General features: G+C 42.7%; 1 protein-coding gene across 6 annotated transcripts in view; it reads right to left on the bottom strand.

Annotated features, from left to right (window-relative positions):
- The window catches only part of RTTN (rotatin), a 118,559-nt gene that overhangs the window by 16,772 nt on the left and 83,802 nt on the right, over positions 1–17,985 (bottom strand). For 5 of the 6 annotated variants that reach the window (XR_014790169.1, XM_084849965.1, XM_084849967.1 and 2 more), the window contains exons 38-42: positions 14,227–14,380; positions 13,264–13,401; positions 10,152–10,363; positions 3,052–3,157; positions 1,107–1,204 (exon numbers count right to left, since the gene is read on the bottom strand). Coding sequence is in view for 5 of the 6 variants with exons in the window: in XM_084849965.1 (XP_084706091.1) it covers positions 1,107–1,204; positions 3,052–3,157; positions 10,152–10,363; positions 13,264–13,401; positions 14,227–14,380 (708 nt within the window). In the remaining variant the exon portion in view is untranslated. The remainder of the gene's footprint in view (positions 1–1,106; positions 1,205–3,051; positions 3,158–10,151; positions 10,364–13,263; positions 13,402–14,226; positions 14,381–17,985) is intronic. The other variant, XM_084849966.1, reaches the window with a different exon arrangement.

The raw sequence follows: 17,985 nt of genomic DNA on the forward strand, positions 1-17,985 counted from the left end.
TTATCCTCCTCCTCTCCATTTTCACATGAAATAAGCTGTGGTGGGTGCCGGCCACCATTGTGAATATTCAAGCTGCGGCGGGGTGGTTCCTGAGGCTTACTGTGACATGTGAACCCGGGCAGGGCGGCTTGTTGCCATGCTTAAGGAGCCACCCCAGAACCCTACTGCAGCCCATGGGTTCTGGGTGCCAGAGTTGCACATAATAAGCCGTGGCAAATGCCCGCCACGGCTTGAATATTCACAATGGCGGCCACCATGTGCTACAACTGTTTGTGGCTTATTTAAGCCATGGAGGGTGCCGTTGATCCTGAGAACCAGCCCTGTGTGTGGTGACTGACCGATCACAATGTATTCTGGATGTGGACGGCATGATGATATAAACAAATCATTTTACATGGTTTCATATCCCAGTGCAAGCTAGGACCTATAGCTGGAGAACAGGGGTTTTTTTTTGGGGGGGGGGGGATGGCCTAGTCCTTCAGAGGCTGCAAGACACCAGAGGATGTGGCCAGACCTCTGATGTCATCTGGTCACCGTCTAAAGTTCTGGCTGCAACTCCAGCCGACACTTTGGCTGGAGACTGGTTTCACTGTGCATGAGCTTTCCCTGCCTGGGGAAAGCTCGCATGCAGTGAAGCTGTTCCTGCTGCCTCCTCGGCCAGGGGACGCTTCACCTGCACTGCATCCTCCCCAATGGGGGAAGGTGCAGTACAGGCGAGATCCTGGCTTGTGCAGCATGCTTCGTCCCTGTGGGAAATGGACTCAGCTGGCACAGCTCCTCCCAGAGCTGGCCAGGCATCCCACTGCCCAATGGACACACTTGACGAACAGGTTAGATTGGACAGATGTATAATAAAGAAAATTCCTGTAAAAATTAAACTGTTCAAGGCACAGGAGTCAACAACTGACCAATCCCCTACCTTGAAGCAAATTAACGTTCCTAAGGCTGGAAACTTACACAGGTTTACTTAGGAGTAAGCACCATTAGCCACAGTGGGACTTACTTCTAGGTAAATGTGCAAAGGTTTGTGCAGAACAATCTGAATGGAAGGAATGAAGTTCAGAGGATTCCATACTTTCAATATCGAGTTTGCAAAATTTGTTTACCTTTTTTCTTTGGATTGCTTTTCCAGGCCTCAGGAAATCAAGGTTCAGTTGTGCATGAATGTGTTTCATCTGTTCCAAGCAGGTCTCTATGAGGTTAGCTACAATGAAAAATGCACCCTATCAAAGTTTGTCCACACTCAAAAATAATTGCAAAATGTGCAAGAAAGACATCAGGCATTATATTTAAAACCATTAAGTCACCTTTTTGCCTTTATAAAATTAAGGATGCAATCCTATGCATGTTTAGACAGAAAAAAAGTCCTCCAATTCCCAGCATTCCCCAGCCAGCTATGTCTAAGCATGCATAGGACTGTGTTCTAAAATATTTGTATTACTTATATTGTATTAGCCAGATCAAATGACAAGCTTAAGCACCCCAAGCCTGATGTAAGCTTGAAGATACCGTGTTGATTTTAACTAAGCAATCACTCCCTTGAATAGTGAACTCAGTGCCCCTGTGCCAACAGAAGCAGAGCCAAAACATAAGGGAGCTATTAGTATTCGCAGGGGACCCTGACATTTGCAAAAGTGAAAAAAAATCCTTTAAAAACTAAATCAAAAGGGGGAACCACTCCAAAAAGCAGCCTAATGAGGACTGAGCATTCTTATTGGCCGCCAGGAACCATGGAATCCTGAGCATCAGCAGGAAAAGGAAAATGGAAAACTGAGGGGGATGGAGAATAAGTTGCCTTCCTAGAGCCTAATAGCTTATAGCAGCCTTCCCCAACCTGGTGCCCTCCAGATCCTTTGGACTACAGCTCTCATCAGCCCCATCCAGCATAGCCAGTGTCAGGGATAATGGGAGTTGTAGTTCAAAACACCTAGAGGACACTAAGCTGGGGAAAACTGGCTTATAGTATTTTGAAGAAAGGCATGACTGATTAGCTGGCACCCTGAACAATCCCGTTAGGAGATGAAGAAACACTTCAATCCCGTTAGGAGATGAAGATACACTTCAAACCGTTTGTTACATGTCCCACATGTTTAATATAACTTGGTAGCTTAACACAGTGTCTTTCATGTCCAGAAAACTCAACTGCCACTAATACACAGTAAGCCCAAGAAAGTCACTGGGGAGACAGAACTGGGATGGGACCTCCATGCAACTCAGAGCAAAATTAGAAGTGATGTTATTCATATCTTTAGCCCTGATGTGCAAGATATTAATTAATAAGTAGGTGGGGGGGGAGAGCCTGATCAGTGTCTTGGTTGGGGGGGCAGTTTTGATCAGAATCACCACCAAGCCACACCTATGATTCACAACAGGAGCTAAAATACATGCTGACGTTGATCTCACATTTTTCCAAGGCTGTAGTATATATACTGTATATTAATGTCTAAGTGGAAGGTTTTCTGATCTGCAAGATTTTCCAGAAGGGATTTATTCCGAATATCAGTATCTCACAGGTTCAAGGGCATTCTAATGACAATGCTTTGCTGCTCTCATCATCTAGGTCTTTATGGTATGTGTCTAGGTTATATGGGCCAGGGAGAGAGAATGAACACTTAATATTATAAATACAAATATATTCTAGACAGAGTTTACATACATAAATACAAAGTAAACCAATATGAATTCTTAGCTTGTGGTAAAATTGTGTGTGTTTTCACTTCACTGGCTCAAAGTGGGTCCACCTTGGGAAGATGGCAGAGCCTGTTTAGTGGTATGTAGAATAAAATTAGGCAAAATGGTAGGCTACTGTTTAATTTTGGACTTGATTTCTCTAGCAGTAAGCATAAGCAGCAAACCACATTCTGACTGAAGTACTCTCTGCATTTATGAGTTTGACATGTCATAGAAAGTAGACCTGAAAACATCTGCTTCCTGCCTTACATGTAGGACATATAAAGGTGTTGCAATATTGACAACCCAACTTTTCATGTTAATTACACAATAAGGGCCACCTAATTTAAAGCATGTTGCTAGAACATGACAGGAACTCACCTTCCAAAGCACATTTCTGGGCACTTTTACTGACAGCCAAAAGAGGAAGCACAGCACTTGCAGCAACTCGTTTCAGCACATCTTGGAAAGATTTTCCTTCATAGCTCTACCAATAAAGCAACATTGGTCACCAAATAGAAAAATATAAACACATACTGCAGAAATGTCCACATTTTCCATCTGCAATTTTTACTTATACCTGTCTTGTTTAGAGTTTGGATTCCAATTATACAATTCTCTCTCTCTCTCTCTCTCCCCCTCTTAATCACCCTGCATTAAAATGGTACATTTAGGGACACATTAGACATTGCAGAGACATCTTACCCATATGTAAGAATGTGGGCTGTGCTAAATTCCTATATTGTAACACACAGCATGAGCAGAGAGGGAGGGAGTCATTGAACTATTCCCCGCCCCACACCTCCCCCTCCCCCGACATCTTCTCTATAGCTGTTTTTTCTCACTGCTAGGATTTTTCTCATTGCTTGCCCCACCATGAGGGAGAAAATTGCTAGGGAGAAGTGATGTCAACACCTCCTCTTGCCCATGGGTTAAACTGTGTCTACCACTCCTGTTAGGATATCAAAGGCTTGACCTTTTCCTTGTATCAAGATGCCTTGATGAGCTTATGTATTAGCCTGGCCTGCCTATAGTTTGCTTATGTATTAGTGTGGCTTGCCTGTAGTTACATTATCTGATATACAGTACTGTGCAAAAGTCTTAGGCCACCATTAGATTTGTTGTTTTAGCAATGGTATGATGACCATATATAATTATTTCTCAGTCTCTTCATTAGAATACAACCAGAAAATACAGGAAATTTGTATGTAGTATTCAACAATAGAAAAAAAATCAGAAAAAACAGCTTCCATAGGGTAAAGTGGCAAGTATTTAGTGTGACCTCCCCTTACACTAGAGTAACAGCAGGTGCCTGGCCAGGAATGGTCTTCGTGGAAGGATAGCAGCCAAGAAACCACTTTTGCGGAAGGGGAACAGGGTGAAAAGGCTAAGATATGCTAAAGCTCACAAAGATTGGAATGAGGATCAGTGGAAAAGAGTATTATGGAGTGATGAATCCAAGTTTGAAATTTTGGGGCCCAATCGTTGACAATATGTGAGAAGAAGGGTTGGAGAGAGATGGACGAATGAGTGCTTGCGGCCTTCAGTGAAACATGGTGGAGGGTCTGTCCTGGTTTGGGACTGCATTTCTGCCAGTGGTGTTGGCGATCTTGTCCGTATTGATGGGATCATGAATGCTGAAAAGTACAGACCGGTTTTAATTCATCATGCCATTCCTTCTGGAAAGCGCCTGATTGGGAATGGTTTCATTTTTCAGCATGATAATGATCCCAAGCACACTGCTAATGCAATGAAATCATATTTAGCGAGGAAAACAGCTGATAAAACACTGACAGTCATGGACTGGCCTCCACAGAGTCCAGACCTGAATATTATAGAGGCAGTATGGGATCACCTGGACAGAGAAAGAAATAAAAGACAACCTACACCTAAAGAAGAACTCTGGGAAGTGCTGAAAGAAGCCTGGTATAATATACCAGAAGATTACTTCAGAAAACTTCAGGACAGTCTCCTCAAAAGAGTTCAAGATGTGCTTAGAGCCAAGGGAGGTCACACTAAATACTAACTTTTGCTTGTACATATTTCCTGTATTTTCTGTTTGTATCTTAATACAGAGACTGAAAAATAATTACGGATGGTCATTAAAACTTTGCTAAAACAACAAAGCTGGTGGTGGCCTAAGACTTTTGCACAGTACTGTATATTCTTTTTAACGAAATAGCCCTCTTTTTATCATTTGTATGAAACCGCGAGTGAGAAGGGAATGAATTTTATGAGAGGACACTCAGCTATAGGTGAATAAGTAAGACATTTGGGACAACACACAGCTTCATAGTTTGAATATTCTAAGCTTTTACACCAAAATAAACATTACAAACAAGTGAGCATAATTGTGTGGTCAGTAGAAAACTGTAAGATAAGAAGTGTGTGAGATGAGAATCGGGTGAAGACAATGGCATATTTCAAAGATGCAAATGCCTAATTGCCAAAGTCCAGGAACAGCCCTCAGGCAGATGGCTAAAGGATGCAGCCTGTGCAATTTCTGAAGACATCCCAAGAACAGACCACTGATAATTACAGAACTGTCGTCATTCTGGCTAGAATCTGGCAACTTATGGTCAGGACAACAAAAGGTGTAAGATAAAGGGTGCTTGGCCAACCCATCTCCCAAAGAGTAAAAAAAAAGACTCAGGGAGAAGCATCTTTAGGCAAAACCTCTGCAATCCAAGAGCAGCATGAAGCTTTTGCCATCAGCCGGGCTCCATCGCTTCTGTACTCCTAAACTGGCCATCTAGGATTCAGACTACTTGTAATTGGGAACTATATTCCTCCCTTGCAGAGAGAAAGAGAACGAACACACATGTACACACTATTTGCAATTTTCAACTTTGTATTTAACAAATGTGGTGTTCCTTGCCTTTCCCCTATAGAAGAGTCTCACTGATTTTTTAAAGTAGGGTTGCATACACAACACCCATTTTCTTTATAAGAATTCAGTGTCAACCCCATTCTAACATATGGGTCTGCAGCTGCCATATTTAATTTCCCCTTCAGTAATATCTGCAAATTAACCCAATATCTCCTCAAAAGAGGCTGGATGAACAGATTCTTTCCATTCTAAAGTAGCATTCTTCTTTGCTCCCACTGATAAGTCATTTCACCTTTTCACTGACTGGTTATCTTTTTGTCATGACAACTATCAGTTCTTCAGCTTAGATGCTTTCAAGCTATTTTTGCTCCTCTCAATATATAAACCTTGGGCCCTCTTTTGTCTCCTTTGTTCTATGTACCTGGTTCTGAAATCTGTGTCTGCTTTGATTTTGCTACTACAACTCCTTTCCCTGCAATTATATGCCTTTTAAAAAGTAGCAAGTGAATTCAGCTGCTCCAATAATGCTATGTTACCTTTTCAGGAGTTGTCCTTCACAGAGAGATAGAGTTATTACCAAATTGTCAAAGAGCCTGTCAGTATGACAGGCTTTATTTTCATTCCTCCCCCAAATCTCCTTCTTGACCTCCGACTTCTCTGCCTGTTCTGCTGCTCAGTGTCTTTTGTTGATCTGCTCAGATGCCACAGTGAACAAACTAGCCACAATTTTCTAAGCAGCTAAGGGGAACTGTAGCATCAGATTTGAATTCTAAGACCCACAAGCTCAGAAGAGGTGATGTTCATCACAGGTACCACAATCATATGGTGGAAAAAGATCTTTTGGTGAGGCCTTAAAATTGGCAAAGGCTAGTCCCAACATGCTTAGCATTTATGCCTGCATGCAGTTTTGTCTGTTCTTCAATACTTGATATTTCACTTATTACTCTTGGTATTTCTTGCTCTCCCTTTCTTTTGCTACTCTGATTCCCCCATTACAATGGGCTGGTTCAGATGTAATGCTAAGCCACAGCATCAAGCATTTGGGCTCACATGTTCACCTCCCTGTGGAGTGGCAAGGAGTTTGGAAGCTTTTGCTTTGGTTTTAGATTAAACACAACTTGCCATGTCATCCAAATGTAGACAATCTCCGGTTACTCTTAACTATGGTAAGTTGAAACGAACCAACTTCAAATCGCAGTTTATGATGTTGGCTTGTTTTAAAGAGCCATAGTTAAGCTTAGCCACAGTTTGTCTGGCTTCAGACAAAACAGTAAAGTTCCATTAATCTAGAAGGGAAGTGGACGCTTCTGATAGCCTCACAGCTGTGCTATAAAAAGAGAGATGGGACAAGGGGAGGACTTGAAATCAAGGCTCATTTTCATAACGCTAAACTGTGGTTTAGGGTTATGTCCAAATACAGTCAGAGTTTCTTCTACAAATCTGTTATTTTTTTCTCTTTGCTGGGAGGGAAGGGCATTTGCATGAACCTGTTCATTAGCCCTGTGCAAACTCCAACCCATACACACAGGAGTGGAATCAGGACACATCTCTGATACCCATATGACAGTCACACGTGAGGTTTAATGTTTTCATAAGAGCCCAACATGTGCAGGTTCCATCCATGCAGCCTCTGCATTGGCAGATTCTTGCCTGTGAGTAGGGCAGCATGAGTCAGATCCCCAGCTGTGGCTGCGGACTGAACATCTGTTCAGGGCTCCTCTCTCTCTTCTTCCAGTTCTTTTCATTCAGGCTATTCCTCCCTGCTGTCTCCTTAATTGCCTTTGTGATAAATAGATCTACTGTTCTTGATTTTCTCCTCTGATACATTCATTCTTTTGCTTTTTACTGAAACTCAGATTTTCTCTTCTGAGACCATTATCCGTGCTATTGTATCTATTTTTTCCTCCTTTCCAATCTGAGTTATGGTGACAGAGCTAGCTAAAATGCTATCAATTTAATATTTGAGTCACTACTTGAGATGCCTCTCCCAGTTATCCCCTTCCTTCCTTCCTATCAGACTTGAAATCTTGGCTCTCCTTTGCTTTCTTTCAGTTTTCCTTGAAAACACATATTTTGAAACTTGCTGGGAAATCCAATAACTAATTTGTAAATAAACCGTCTTGCACCAATTATCTTCACCCTCTTTTCATTCTTCTGCTGTGTCATGTTGCCCTCCTTCTGTTTGCATTTTTCAAGTGGTAACAGACCAAATCACCAACATCAAGCAAGCAAACAGTTTTCCATGTACTTTTCAAATAGCAGGGAATAAGTAAGCAAATACATAGACAAGAGATGCATTCTCAATAGAGTACAGCTAGAATCCCAGTTTCCATTAAAGTAATTTGTTAGGCACCTTCTCCTTCAATATAATTAAGACCACCATTAGACTGAAGTTGGCCTGTGTTGAATGGATCATTATAAGAAGGCTATAGCACTTCTATAAACTGAAATGGAGGGAAGTGTTAGCGATTCATATTAACTGAAAGAAATCAGAAGAAGAACAAGCTTGAGGCCATAGTTAGTTGATGAATGCAACATCTTAAATGAGATTCACTTATCATCTGGACCTAGGCAGTAGCTGCCTGGTATATTTTTCAACCCTGTAGTTGAGTGGTAAAAGTAATACTTTCGCCAGAGTCATCAGCTACAGAAAAACTCAAGGCAAGAACAAAAGACTCAAAAGAAATTATTAGAAGCCTAATATATTTGGGCACAGAGGGAAAAAAAACACAGAACTGTGGATAACTGACCTGGAAAAAGGACATGAGAATACCAAGGCATGAAGTGCTTCAGTATTTATTGCTAATCCAAGGCTTAAGATGAAGATTTAGATGACAGTAGATCAAATAAAAACATTTTTTACAAGAAAATGGAAAAATGAAATACTTTGGGAATTGAATTTCTGCAAAGACATTGAGGTTCTGCAAAGACATTAACAGTGGGTGAGAGGATTTCCTTATCAAGATCGCATGAAAAAGAGTGCTTCAGAACAGCTATAACGTCATCAACAGCTTAAACAACGCTATGACTAAGATGGGATCATAATATATCTGATGCAACGTGTATTGAGAGTTCTACATAAATAAAACTATTTAGGAGAGATAGGCTTTGATATTTTGGATCACTGCATATTGAGATATGGGTAAACAAATCTAATCCAACCTCTTTGAAGAGTCTCAGCAAAACTACATTTCAAAAGAGAAAGAAGATGTAGGGATTAGAGAATATACTTCCCGCTTAAGTGTAGTTGAGATATATCAACACCCATTGAATGCCAAAGAGTGTGACACAAAATCTGTTCCCTGCGCTGCCCCCAGAACAGAAGTTATTCTAAAAGTGTGATCCAGACTTAGGCTGCAAACTCATGCATATTTATCTTCATTGATTATAGTGGGACTTGCTTCTGAATAAACATGTCTAGGATTTACAGAGTGCTAGCATACGTGACCTCTAGTGCTACAACAACAGCATAAGCTCGTGCAACAGGTTTCCCTGGAAAAGTAATTGGCCCAGCTTACGCTATTGGTGTAGCACTACAGGTTGCTTACATTAGCTCTACATCAACTGTGTAAGCAGAGCAATAGTGCTGGATACTGCCCTAAGTTATGGAGAATCCAACATTCACATATTTCAGTACAATAACTACACATACAAGAAAGAAAGGGCATAGTCATGCTAGAAAAAACAGTTATCCTGGATCTGTTTTTCTCTATGAAATATATTTAGTGTTCGGAGTGCTTTTTAGTGCTAGACAGTGTGTAAAATATATGAATTATGAAGTCCCTGGGTAGAAAATTTAGAAAGGCCCAGTATGTACCCCTGGAAGGAACTTATTGCATTGTTCTCATGCTAGAGGCCACTGCCACTAATCCATCTTATTTCTCCCTTCCTCAACAATTCCTCCTTCCAGGGCTGGCATCAGCAGCTGGCAATGTGTGGCAGTGCCAGGGCCTTGGCACTCTAGTAGGGTCCCATTGCGGAAAACCACCCCTTCTTAATTCTTTTCTTGGTCTGAAACTCTGAGCAGTGCCAGGTAGTTGGATTGAACCAACCTTTTAATTTATCACCAAGCCCAATTTAGCATCACTGTCAGCATTGTGGGAAATTAAATGGGTGACTAAACCCATCAGGTTCCACTGACAGAGGAGAATTCCAGAGGACTCTTTGCCCAGGGCTTCCTCAAATCTGAAGCCACCCCACAATTCTATTGTCCCTACCTTTTTCTCCCACCTTCCTTCAATACTCCCATAACTCTGGCTGTACTGCTTTTCTGTGTCAACTGCCCTTCCTTCCAGCTTTTAAACTACTTCAGTCAAACTTCCTTTACCTCCCCCTGCCTGGTGACACCAAGGAACAAAGGTAATCATCAAGTTTATCTGGACTGCCAATGTCTTTTTGATTAAGGCAACAATCCTATGCATACTTACCTAGAGCAAGAGCCACTTAAGAGCAGGAGCCAAATAAACCAGCATATGACTGGGCTGCAACTTTCTTAAACTATCCTGGGAGCTGTGCAGCAAAACATTTTTGAGAAATAATTAAATAATGAGAATGCCCTACATATATCTTGCTTAGTTTGAGGAAGACACTGCACAGTAACCATTAAGACTGAGAAACAGTACACTGCAACCAGAAGGTCACAAGGTTCTACCTGAATTAATAATTCACAAAGTTTGGCTACAGATGATTGGCTCCTCTCATCTTCATCTAGGAGGAAACCCACTGTTGGGTAGTAGCAAGCATTGTCTTTATTGCTGAGCTCTCTCTTCCCTTCTTCAGAAAAAAGAACAGCAAGGAACTGTAAGCAGGTCATGTACAAGTTAGGGCGTTTGACGGAGAGATGCACACATTCACATACTGTATCTAAAAGGTAAGAGAAATATGGATTTTATACTGCAGTATTTACACAAATAAACGTATCAAACTACATTTTGGGACATTAATTTAAAAAGTATATGCAAGGTAATATGATAGCTTATGGTGACTATATGTAAAAATATGGACTATAAGCCATATTGAATATTAAGCTTCATTTGTAAACTAACTCTTGGACTCCAACACATGCTGTTAGCAACCGAACAACTTGTCCAAAGGAATTGTTCATCCAAGTCTGCATTCCCATAGAAGCAGTCAGGGTAACATGAAAGCCAATTATCCTGGGATAAGCTGAGAAAATATTTCTGTATGCTTTAGATCTAACAGAAAAACTATTAAGCATCATGAAGGGAGGCAATGCAGTGCAATGGACAAAGCAGAGGTAAGCAACCTAGTGCCCTCCAAATGTTTTGGATTACAGTGTCCATAATTCCTGACCACTGACCATGCTGGTTGTGGTTTATGGGAGTTGTAATCCAAAAAATCTGGAAGGTACCAGGATGCTTACCCCTGGGATAAAGTGTTGGCCTTACACCAAGGTGACCCAACTTCAAATCTGTACTGTAAGAACTCCCTCTTCTGTGCAACTACTAAAAGTTACAGGAATGCTGTCAACATCCTTCCTGTTCGATAAATGCAGATGGCAATGGCCCATTTAATCCCTTCATCATTGAGGACCACATAATATCATTGTAAAAATGGGAATTCTTCGTTAATTTCTGTTCTCTGAGAGTCACGACATTCCACACCTTGGGATGGCTCCTCCTCCTGGCAAGGTCTACTTTTAATTCTTGCCTCTTTAGGAGGAGGAGCCATCCTGTTCCCCAGATTGCCCTGGAAGAGCTGGCCCATTCTGCTTTCCAGACCTGGTCAAATTTTGGAAAGGGAACGGTGAGGGGCTTAGGTGGTCCCAAGGTGAACACCATCTGAAATCAGTTTGTGCCTGGTGGAGACGACTCACCTAGCTGCGTCTGATCATCCTTCATCTTTAGCACCGAGCGAGCCTTTCCTACAGAGTAGGAAGAACTTCCTGAGGAAAAAGGCACACCTGCTTTGGCAAGGCTTCCATGTCTTCCTCAGAAAGCTCCCCAGACTCCCTGTCCTTGGAATCCAGGGAATTGTCTGATGCCTCAGGACTGGGTGTGGCTTTGGCCCGATACCCTTGCTTGCCTCTCCTCTTTTCCCCTGGGGCTTGCCCTTGTCTAGAATGTATGGTTTCTGGGGTAGTGACAAGGAGAATGGGAGCAGAAGATAAATCAGCTGATGAAGAATCGGGGCTAGAAGACTGGGAGTCTGATGAGGAGCCCCTGGAGGAAGACCAAGTGGTCCTTCTACATTTTTGTTTGGACCTACCCCTGGCCTTAGACCTTTCTTTTCCCTTTGTGTTTCTTCCAATGGGAAGGAAACCTAGATTCGCTGTGGGGTGATTTATTTTAATTACAATATTTATATGCCACTCCACATCAAAAGATTTCAGAGTGGTGAACAACAAAGATAAAAGAATAAAACACCATATTAGAACAATGGAAACATTGTAAAAGAAACAAATTTTGAATTTAATAAACCATGGCTGGTCAGTCAAGGAAGGCCTCTCGAAATAACGATGTCTTCAAGAGGATGCCGAAAGCAACACAATGTTGCCGCCTGCCTCCAAAGGCAGGGAGTTCCTCAGGAAGGGGCCCACCACGCTGAAGGCTCTTTTCCTGGTGGACTCCAGCTGGGCCATGGGTCCATCTGGAACCACCAGGGACATGCCCTCTGATGACCTCAGTGACTAGGCAGGTTGGTAAAGAAGAAGGCACTCACTCGGGCATCCTAGTCCCAAGTTGTTTAGGGCTTTGTGCACTAGTACTAGTACCTTAAATCTGGCCTGGTAGTGAATAGGCATCCCACTATTTAGCTCCCCATTTGGCATGGCCCTTCTTATCTCCTGAGCTTCCAGTTCTTTTACCAATTTTGGGAACGGTGGCAAGGCTCCCTGACCAGGTAGTTGCAAATTTGGGATAGAAGCTAAGACACTCACCACCGCCTTGCTCTAGCATCAATCTGGATTTGGTGACAGAGTTATGCTGGGCCCTGCAAGCCTTCCCTGTCCTTGTGCATCACCAGTGCTGGAGTCAGAGCTCCCCATTGCTCCCACAGTCTGTGATGTAGCCTGTTTCCCCTCCCTCCCCTGTAGTGGGGGAGGGAGTCGGGACAGCTTGTGTCAGCGGCATACGCTTCAATCGGCCTAGATGTGGATTTGGCCCCTGTGAACTCGCTGCACTGCAAAAGGCTGCACCAGGCCCAGCAGAACCAGATCAGTGTTTCCTGTGGCCCCAGACAGGTTGCAGGCCCCACCGTGATTGGTGCTCTGGCGTGCTCCATACTCTGGCTGTTGAGGATGGAAGACAAAAGGGATCTATATGAAACTCCTGTCTCATCTGCAAGCTGTACTGGTGGTGGTGGAGGGAAGTAGCAGAGAGAAGGGGGAAAGACAAAAGGAGAGAGAGAAATATAACCCTGGAGGAGCTCCAACCTGGCCCAACCTCTTTGCTCACTAGGCAGGGCCAATCTGGGGAAGAGGACAGCTTTTCCCACTGGAGAAACAAGAATTAGAAGTGGATCCTGCCTACTTGCTCTAGGAGGAGGCACCATCCTAAGGTATGGAATGCCCTTCATGAGACTCAAGAAATTAAAAAAATGACCACAACCCTGCTTTGTTCAACAGCTAAGAAATACTTTTGCTGAACCCTGGAAGAGACAGACAAAAGTTACAAAGTGCAACGTACAATGAAATACTACACTACCTAACTGCTACACTCACACCTTGGAACACTGACTATTACGATCAGTCCCTGCTTCTGTAGACCCTGCAGATATTAGGGCAGTTGAAAAACAGGTGTTACCTATTACTGCAGTCCAATACTTTGCAAGAGCTGCAGTCACAGAAGGTAGAGCGGCAGGACCACATTTTCTTAATAGTGTAGCCAAAAAGCTGAATAAATTTTCCCAAGCTCGGTGAACTGCAGCTGATAACTCAGGCCCTGCCAATTATATATACAAATAAAAGAAATACAGAGTGAACATACAAGTACCTATGTGGCTTACAATTAAATGAATACAGAAAACTTAGAAGGTATTCCTAAAGTCATATGTCATAAGTCTGCTTAGATAAATGCAGATGACTAATGTAATATATTAAATTATGAATGCCACAATTAAAATATCAAACTGGACGACATCTGTCTTTAATAAGTTTTGTTTTACCCCATAGTCTGTTTATATTTAGGACAACTTTTAATTTCATGCTGATGGGCTCTCACAGGTTTTAGAAGAGATTGACACACTGCAGAAGTGAAAGGATCCTGAGAGTTTCCATCTGCAATCCAGAGGGCACAAGAGACTTGTAGCACAATCCCATACATGCCTACGCAGGAGTAAGTCTCATTGAGTTTAATGGGGCTTACTCCTAGGTAAGTGGGTATAGGATGGCAGCCTTAGGCTCTTGATGCATCTGCATAATGCAAAGTCCTCATTTGAGGAAGTTGGAAGTCACAGAAGCATCTGGGGTTCAAGACCCTGCTGTGTCCTCTAGGCTGTAAATGGCAGCCCCCTATGCCTATTTCCAGTTAAGTAACCCAAAGAGAGGAGGGGCAGCAGGGGCAGCAACCATGTCCAATCCCTTCTCTTGGGCACTAGGAGAGTGCACATGCTGATGATGTCATCACCACTGCTAAGGCCTGGGGGACTCTATAAACAAGACTGCATGGATATGAATGCTTTGAAAGTTCAGGAAAACACCACGATTTTGAGACAATCAACTGACATTTCATGTTTCAGTAACATACTCCTTACCACACATACATTACCTAAGCCATCTTTAGAGCTAATGGAAAGAACCACAAAGGTATTTTCTAAGAGAGGTGTCAGTAACTCATCTTGCATCACAAGACGAGTGTCTACCAACAAGCATGACTGCAGGAGTTGGGACAACGATGATACAAACTGCAGTAGAAACAAAATCTGTTTTAAAAAACACAAAATGATTTGGTTCAGATATACTTGCAGAACATTTCTGCAGCAATTCATTCTTTTAAACAGTAAACAGTTTCAAAATCAAAGTTAACAAATCAAGCTACAGAGTTGAGAACGTTTTTAAAATATGAATCAGGTGTGGAACATATTCACTGCTAATGATGTGCTGTTCTTAGGCTGCAATCCCATTCACACTTACCAGAGAGTAAGCAGTACTGAACACAGTGGGACTTACTTCTGAGTAAATATGTATATGATTGCTCTGTTAGTGTCCCTCTGTATAATATCAGGCTACAATCCTATAAGTATTTGGAATTTAGACTAGGGCTGTGTACGGACCCCCCAATACGACTCGGAAGCTGCTTCATGGCTTCAGAGGCGGGCCCAATTCGGCTCGGGCTGAATTGCCCCCCCCCCCCGACCCGACTCTGAACTGGGATTCGGATGCCAAACCCTGCTTCGGGTACTCCCCTGATGCCCCCCGCGCACCCCCCGAGCTCCTTACCTTGCCGCCTCTCCTCCTCCGCCGCCTCTTCTGCGGCTGTCTTTGCTGCCGCCATTGCCGCTGCCTTCTCCGCCTTCAGCTCCTGAGGCCTGGACATTGCCATTTTAAAAATGGAGACTCCCTGCAATAACAGTCAGTGTGCGTCCAGGCCTCAGGACCTGGCGGCGGTGATGATGGCAGTGGTGGCGATAACAGCAGTGGCAGAGACGGCAGCGGAGGAGGTGGCGGCGATGGCGATGATGGCAGAGGATGAGGAGTAGGCGGCGGCAGAGGAGGTGGGTGGCTCAGGTAAGGACCTGGAGGCTCTGGCGCGGCTGGGCCAGGGGTGCCAAAGCTCTGAAGCACACCAAGCACTTCAGAGAGCCCCCCACCCGCTCCAGGTCGCTTCTTGGCTTCTCTGCTTCACCTCGGAAGGGGCTCAAAGTGACCCAAAGCAGCCTGCTTCGACTTGAGGTTCGAGCCTCCGGCCGAAGTGGTGCACAGCCCTAATTAAGACCCATTGAACTTATTTCTCCATGAAGATGTATGCAGTTGGGCTGTTTGACCAGAGAGCAATTTAGCAAAAAAACATCATGCAATATTTTGACTCTATTACGCAGAGGGCATTATGACAACCAGTCATTACCACCTCATTAATAAGTTTGCAAGTTTATGAGGAAAGATCCAAAATGAAGATATTCATATGAATAAAACATGAATAACTGCCATTAGTCACTGAGAACTAAAATATATTATCTTTCTTTTTTAAAAAAGTCAACTTCTGTTCCACAAAGGAAGCAATGGAAATATATGTTTTAAAACTGTGCAAAACCCATATATTTAATCTCATGTGCTTGGTGTACAGTATCTAGAATTCTATAGTTTTTAATGTCCTGTAGTTTTAATTACTGTGGCACTGAATTTTCACAATGTTACATTGTCACAAAAATGGGCACTGAACAGGTGCAAACAGGCGTCTTAGGTCTTCCTTTTTTCTTTTCTGTTTTTTTGTACCATTTATCAGCCCTAATATGCTGTTGCTTGTCTGCCATTTTGAAGGGCACTTTCTTCTTTACACTATAATCCCAACCAGTCAGGGATCACATAGCAAACATTCCAACACAACACACCCAATCAGATTTGGTTCTGTAATGTGAACAAAACCTTCTAATTGTCTTCACTCTGGATGTGTGTGCACCGCCTGCCCCCCAGGCCCTGTAACGCAAGGTGACTCTCCTTGTTTTGCTATATCACTGTGGTAGTTTCTTGCCTGCAAATTCTGCAAGGCTCTTGCCCCATTCTGGCCCTAACCACACATAGTTTACACATGACCAGCTGGAGCAAAATGTTGATGGAAATATCCATGTGTACTGCCTTATTTTAATGTGATATGTATTTAAATGCATAATGTCCATATTCTGCTCCAGCCACTTGGCAAATGACTGCATTGGAAGAGAGAGCAACAGCCCAATTGCCATGGGAACAGGGATATATGCCATCTACTCTCTGACACCTGCCCCCTTGAGAACGGTTTTGCGCCCTTTCACAAAAGGAGATATAGAAAGAGAGCCCCTGTTTCACTGGGAGCACAAGGAAATTGTTCATGAACATGCATTCTATTCTCAGTTCTCATCTAGTTTCCATATTTTTTGTTTCCATATTTTTATTTTGCATCCATCACTTATATGCTTAAGTATGTGTATCCAAGGATATATTTTAAAACACATTTTATAGAATATTTCTCATATCTTATTTCTGAGAAGCAAAAAGATTGTTATCCTGTTAAAACAGCCGATAAAACTGCAGTTAACATGGAGTATTATTGATATAGCTCACACTTTATCTTTCCTTTCATTCACAAAAAGGTTCACACAGGGAAGTGAGATCAAAAAAGCTTTGATGCCACTGCTCTGTATTCAGTTGCACCACATAACTGTTACTGGAGTTTTTCAACCACACTGCACTCAACCAAGGCTCCGAAATTTCTGAATAATTGATGGAGCTGAGATTAGAAGGCATAGACATACAACCATGCTAGCTCATTCCTTCTTTCACCAGTTTTGATAATGCTTAAAGATGATCCCTTACCCCACCCCACACACACACAGCAAGCAAGGAAGCAAGCATCTACGTTTCCTTTCAGGGCAAAACCATCATCGTTTTCCTGATAGCAGAAGCATCTCTGGTAACTTAAGCCAACAGTTGCCAATACATAATTTAAACCTCAATTTTGCAAAAACTGGTGAAGTTTGAACTCGCTATTTTTTTTTAAGCTATTTTGGTTCTGAGAGATTACGGTAATACGAAATCACCAGCCCTATAAGTAAAGTGCCTGCCCTGCATGTGAACATGCTGGATGCCAACATGGCCCAGGATGAGGGCTGAAGCGAGTTAGAACGTATCAAGTAGGCCTTTGGTCTGATCCAGAAGCACATCTACTCCAGCATCCTGTTTTCCACAGTGGCCAACCAGATTTATACGGTGATATCCTATGTTAACAGTGAGTTGAATGAATCGCATTCTGTCATTATAACCAGAAATCAGGGAGGCAATAGGTTCTACAGCTTATACTCAGAAAATGCCTCACTGGATTGATCTGAAATCTGGCAGTGGAGGAGAGGATGGTTTGAGGAAGGGATGTCCCAATTCTGAGGCAGAAAGGCTGAGAAATGGTTTATTTATAGGAGTTTAAATTTGATGAGTGACCTCCAGCAGTTTGACAGGTATTGTCTTCTTTTTTCATACTTTGCTAGGGTTAAAATTTATTGACTGAATTCTCTGTTTGTACAGCATCTTTCAGGGAACAGTTTGTTAGGTTAGCACGTGCTGTGCCTCACTAGTAGTGTAACATGTTTGTAGGTTATTGCTAAAAAAAATAATAGCTCCAGCCCACTTTATCCTCTGGCAGTTCATAAGTTCTTCCCCCAGGCATGCTCAGGATGATCCTGCAGGAGGGAGGTAGAATGGGAGTGTGGCTGGTTAACAGGCAGATGGGATAGAAGGGGAGGAGGGAGTTTTCATGTCAGTTAAAGTTAGGCAGTTGGGAAAGAGAGAGGTTCTGAGAAAAAATAGGAGCTGTAGTTTTAATTCTACTTTCAACATGTAACAG

Source organism: Heloderma suspectum, chromosome 4, assembly GCF_057233095.1.
Source record: "Heloderma suspectum isolate Gila_16-S chromosome 4, 16-S_ref, whole genome shotgun sequence".
Classification (NCBI taxonomy): domain Eukaryota; kingdom Metazoa; phylum Chordata; class Lepidosauria; order Squamata; family Helodermatidae; genus Heloderma; species Heloderma suspectum.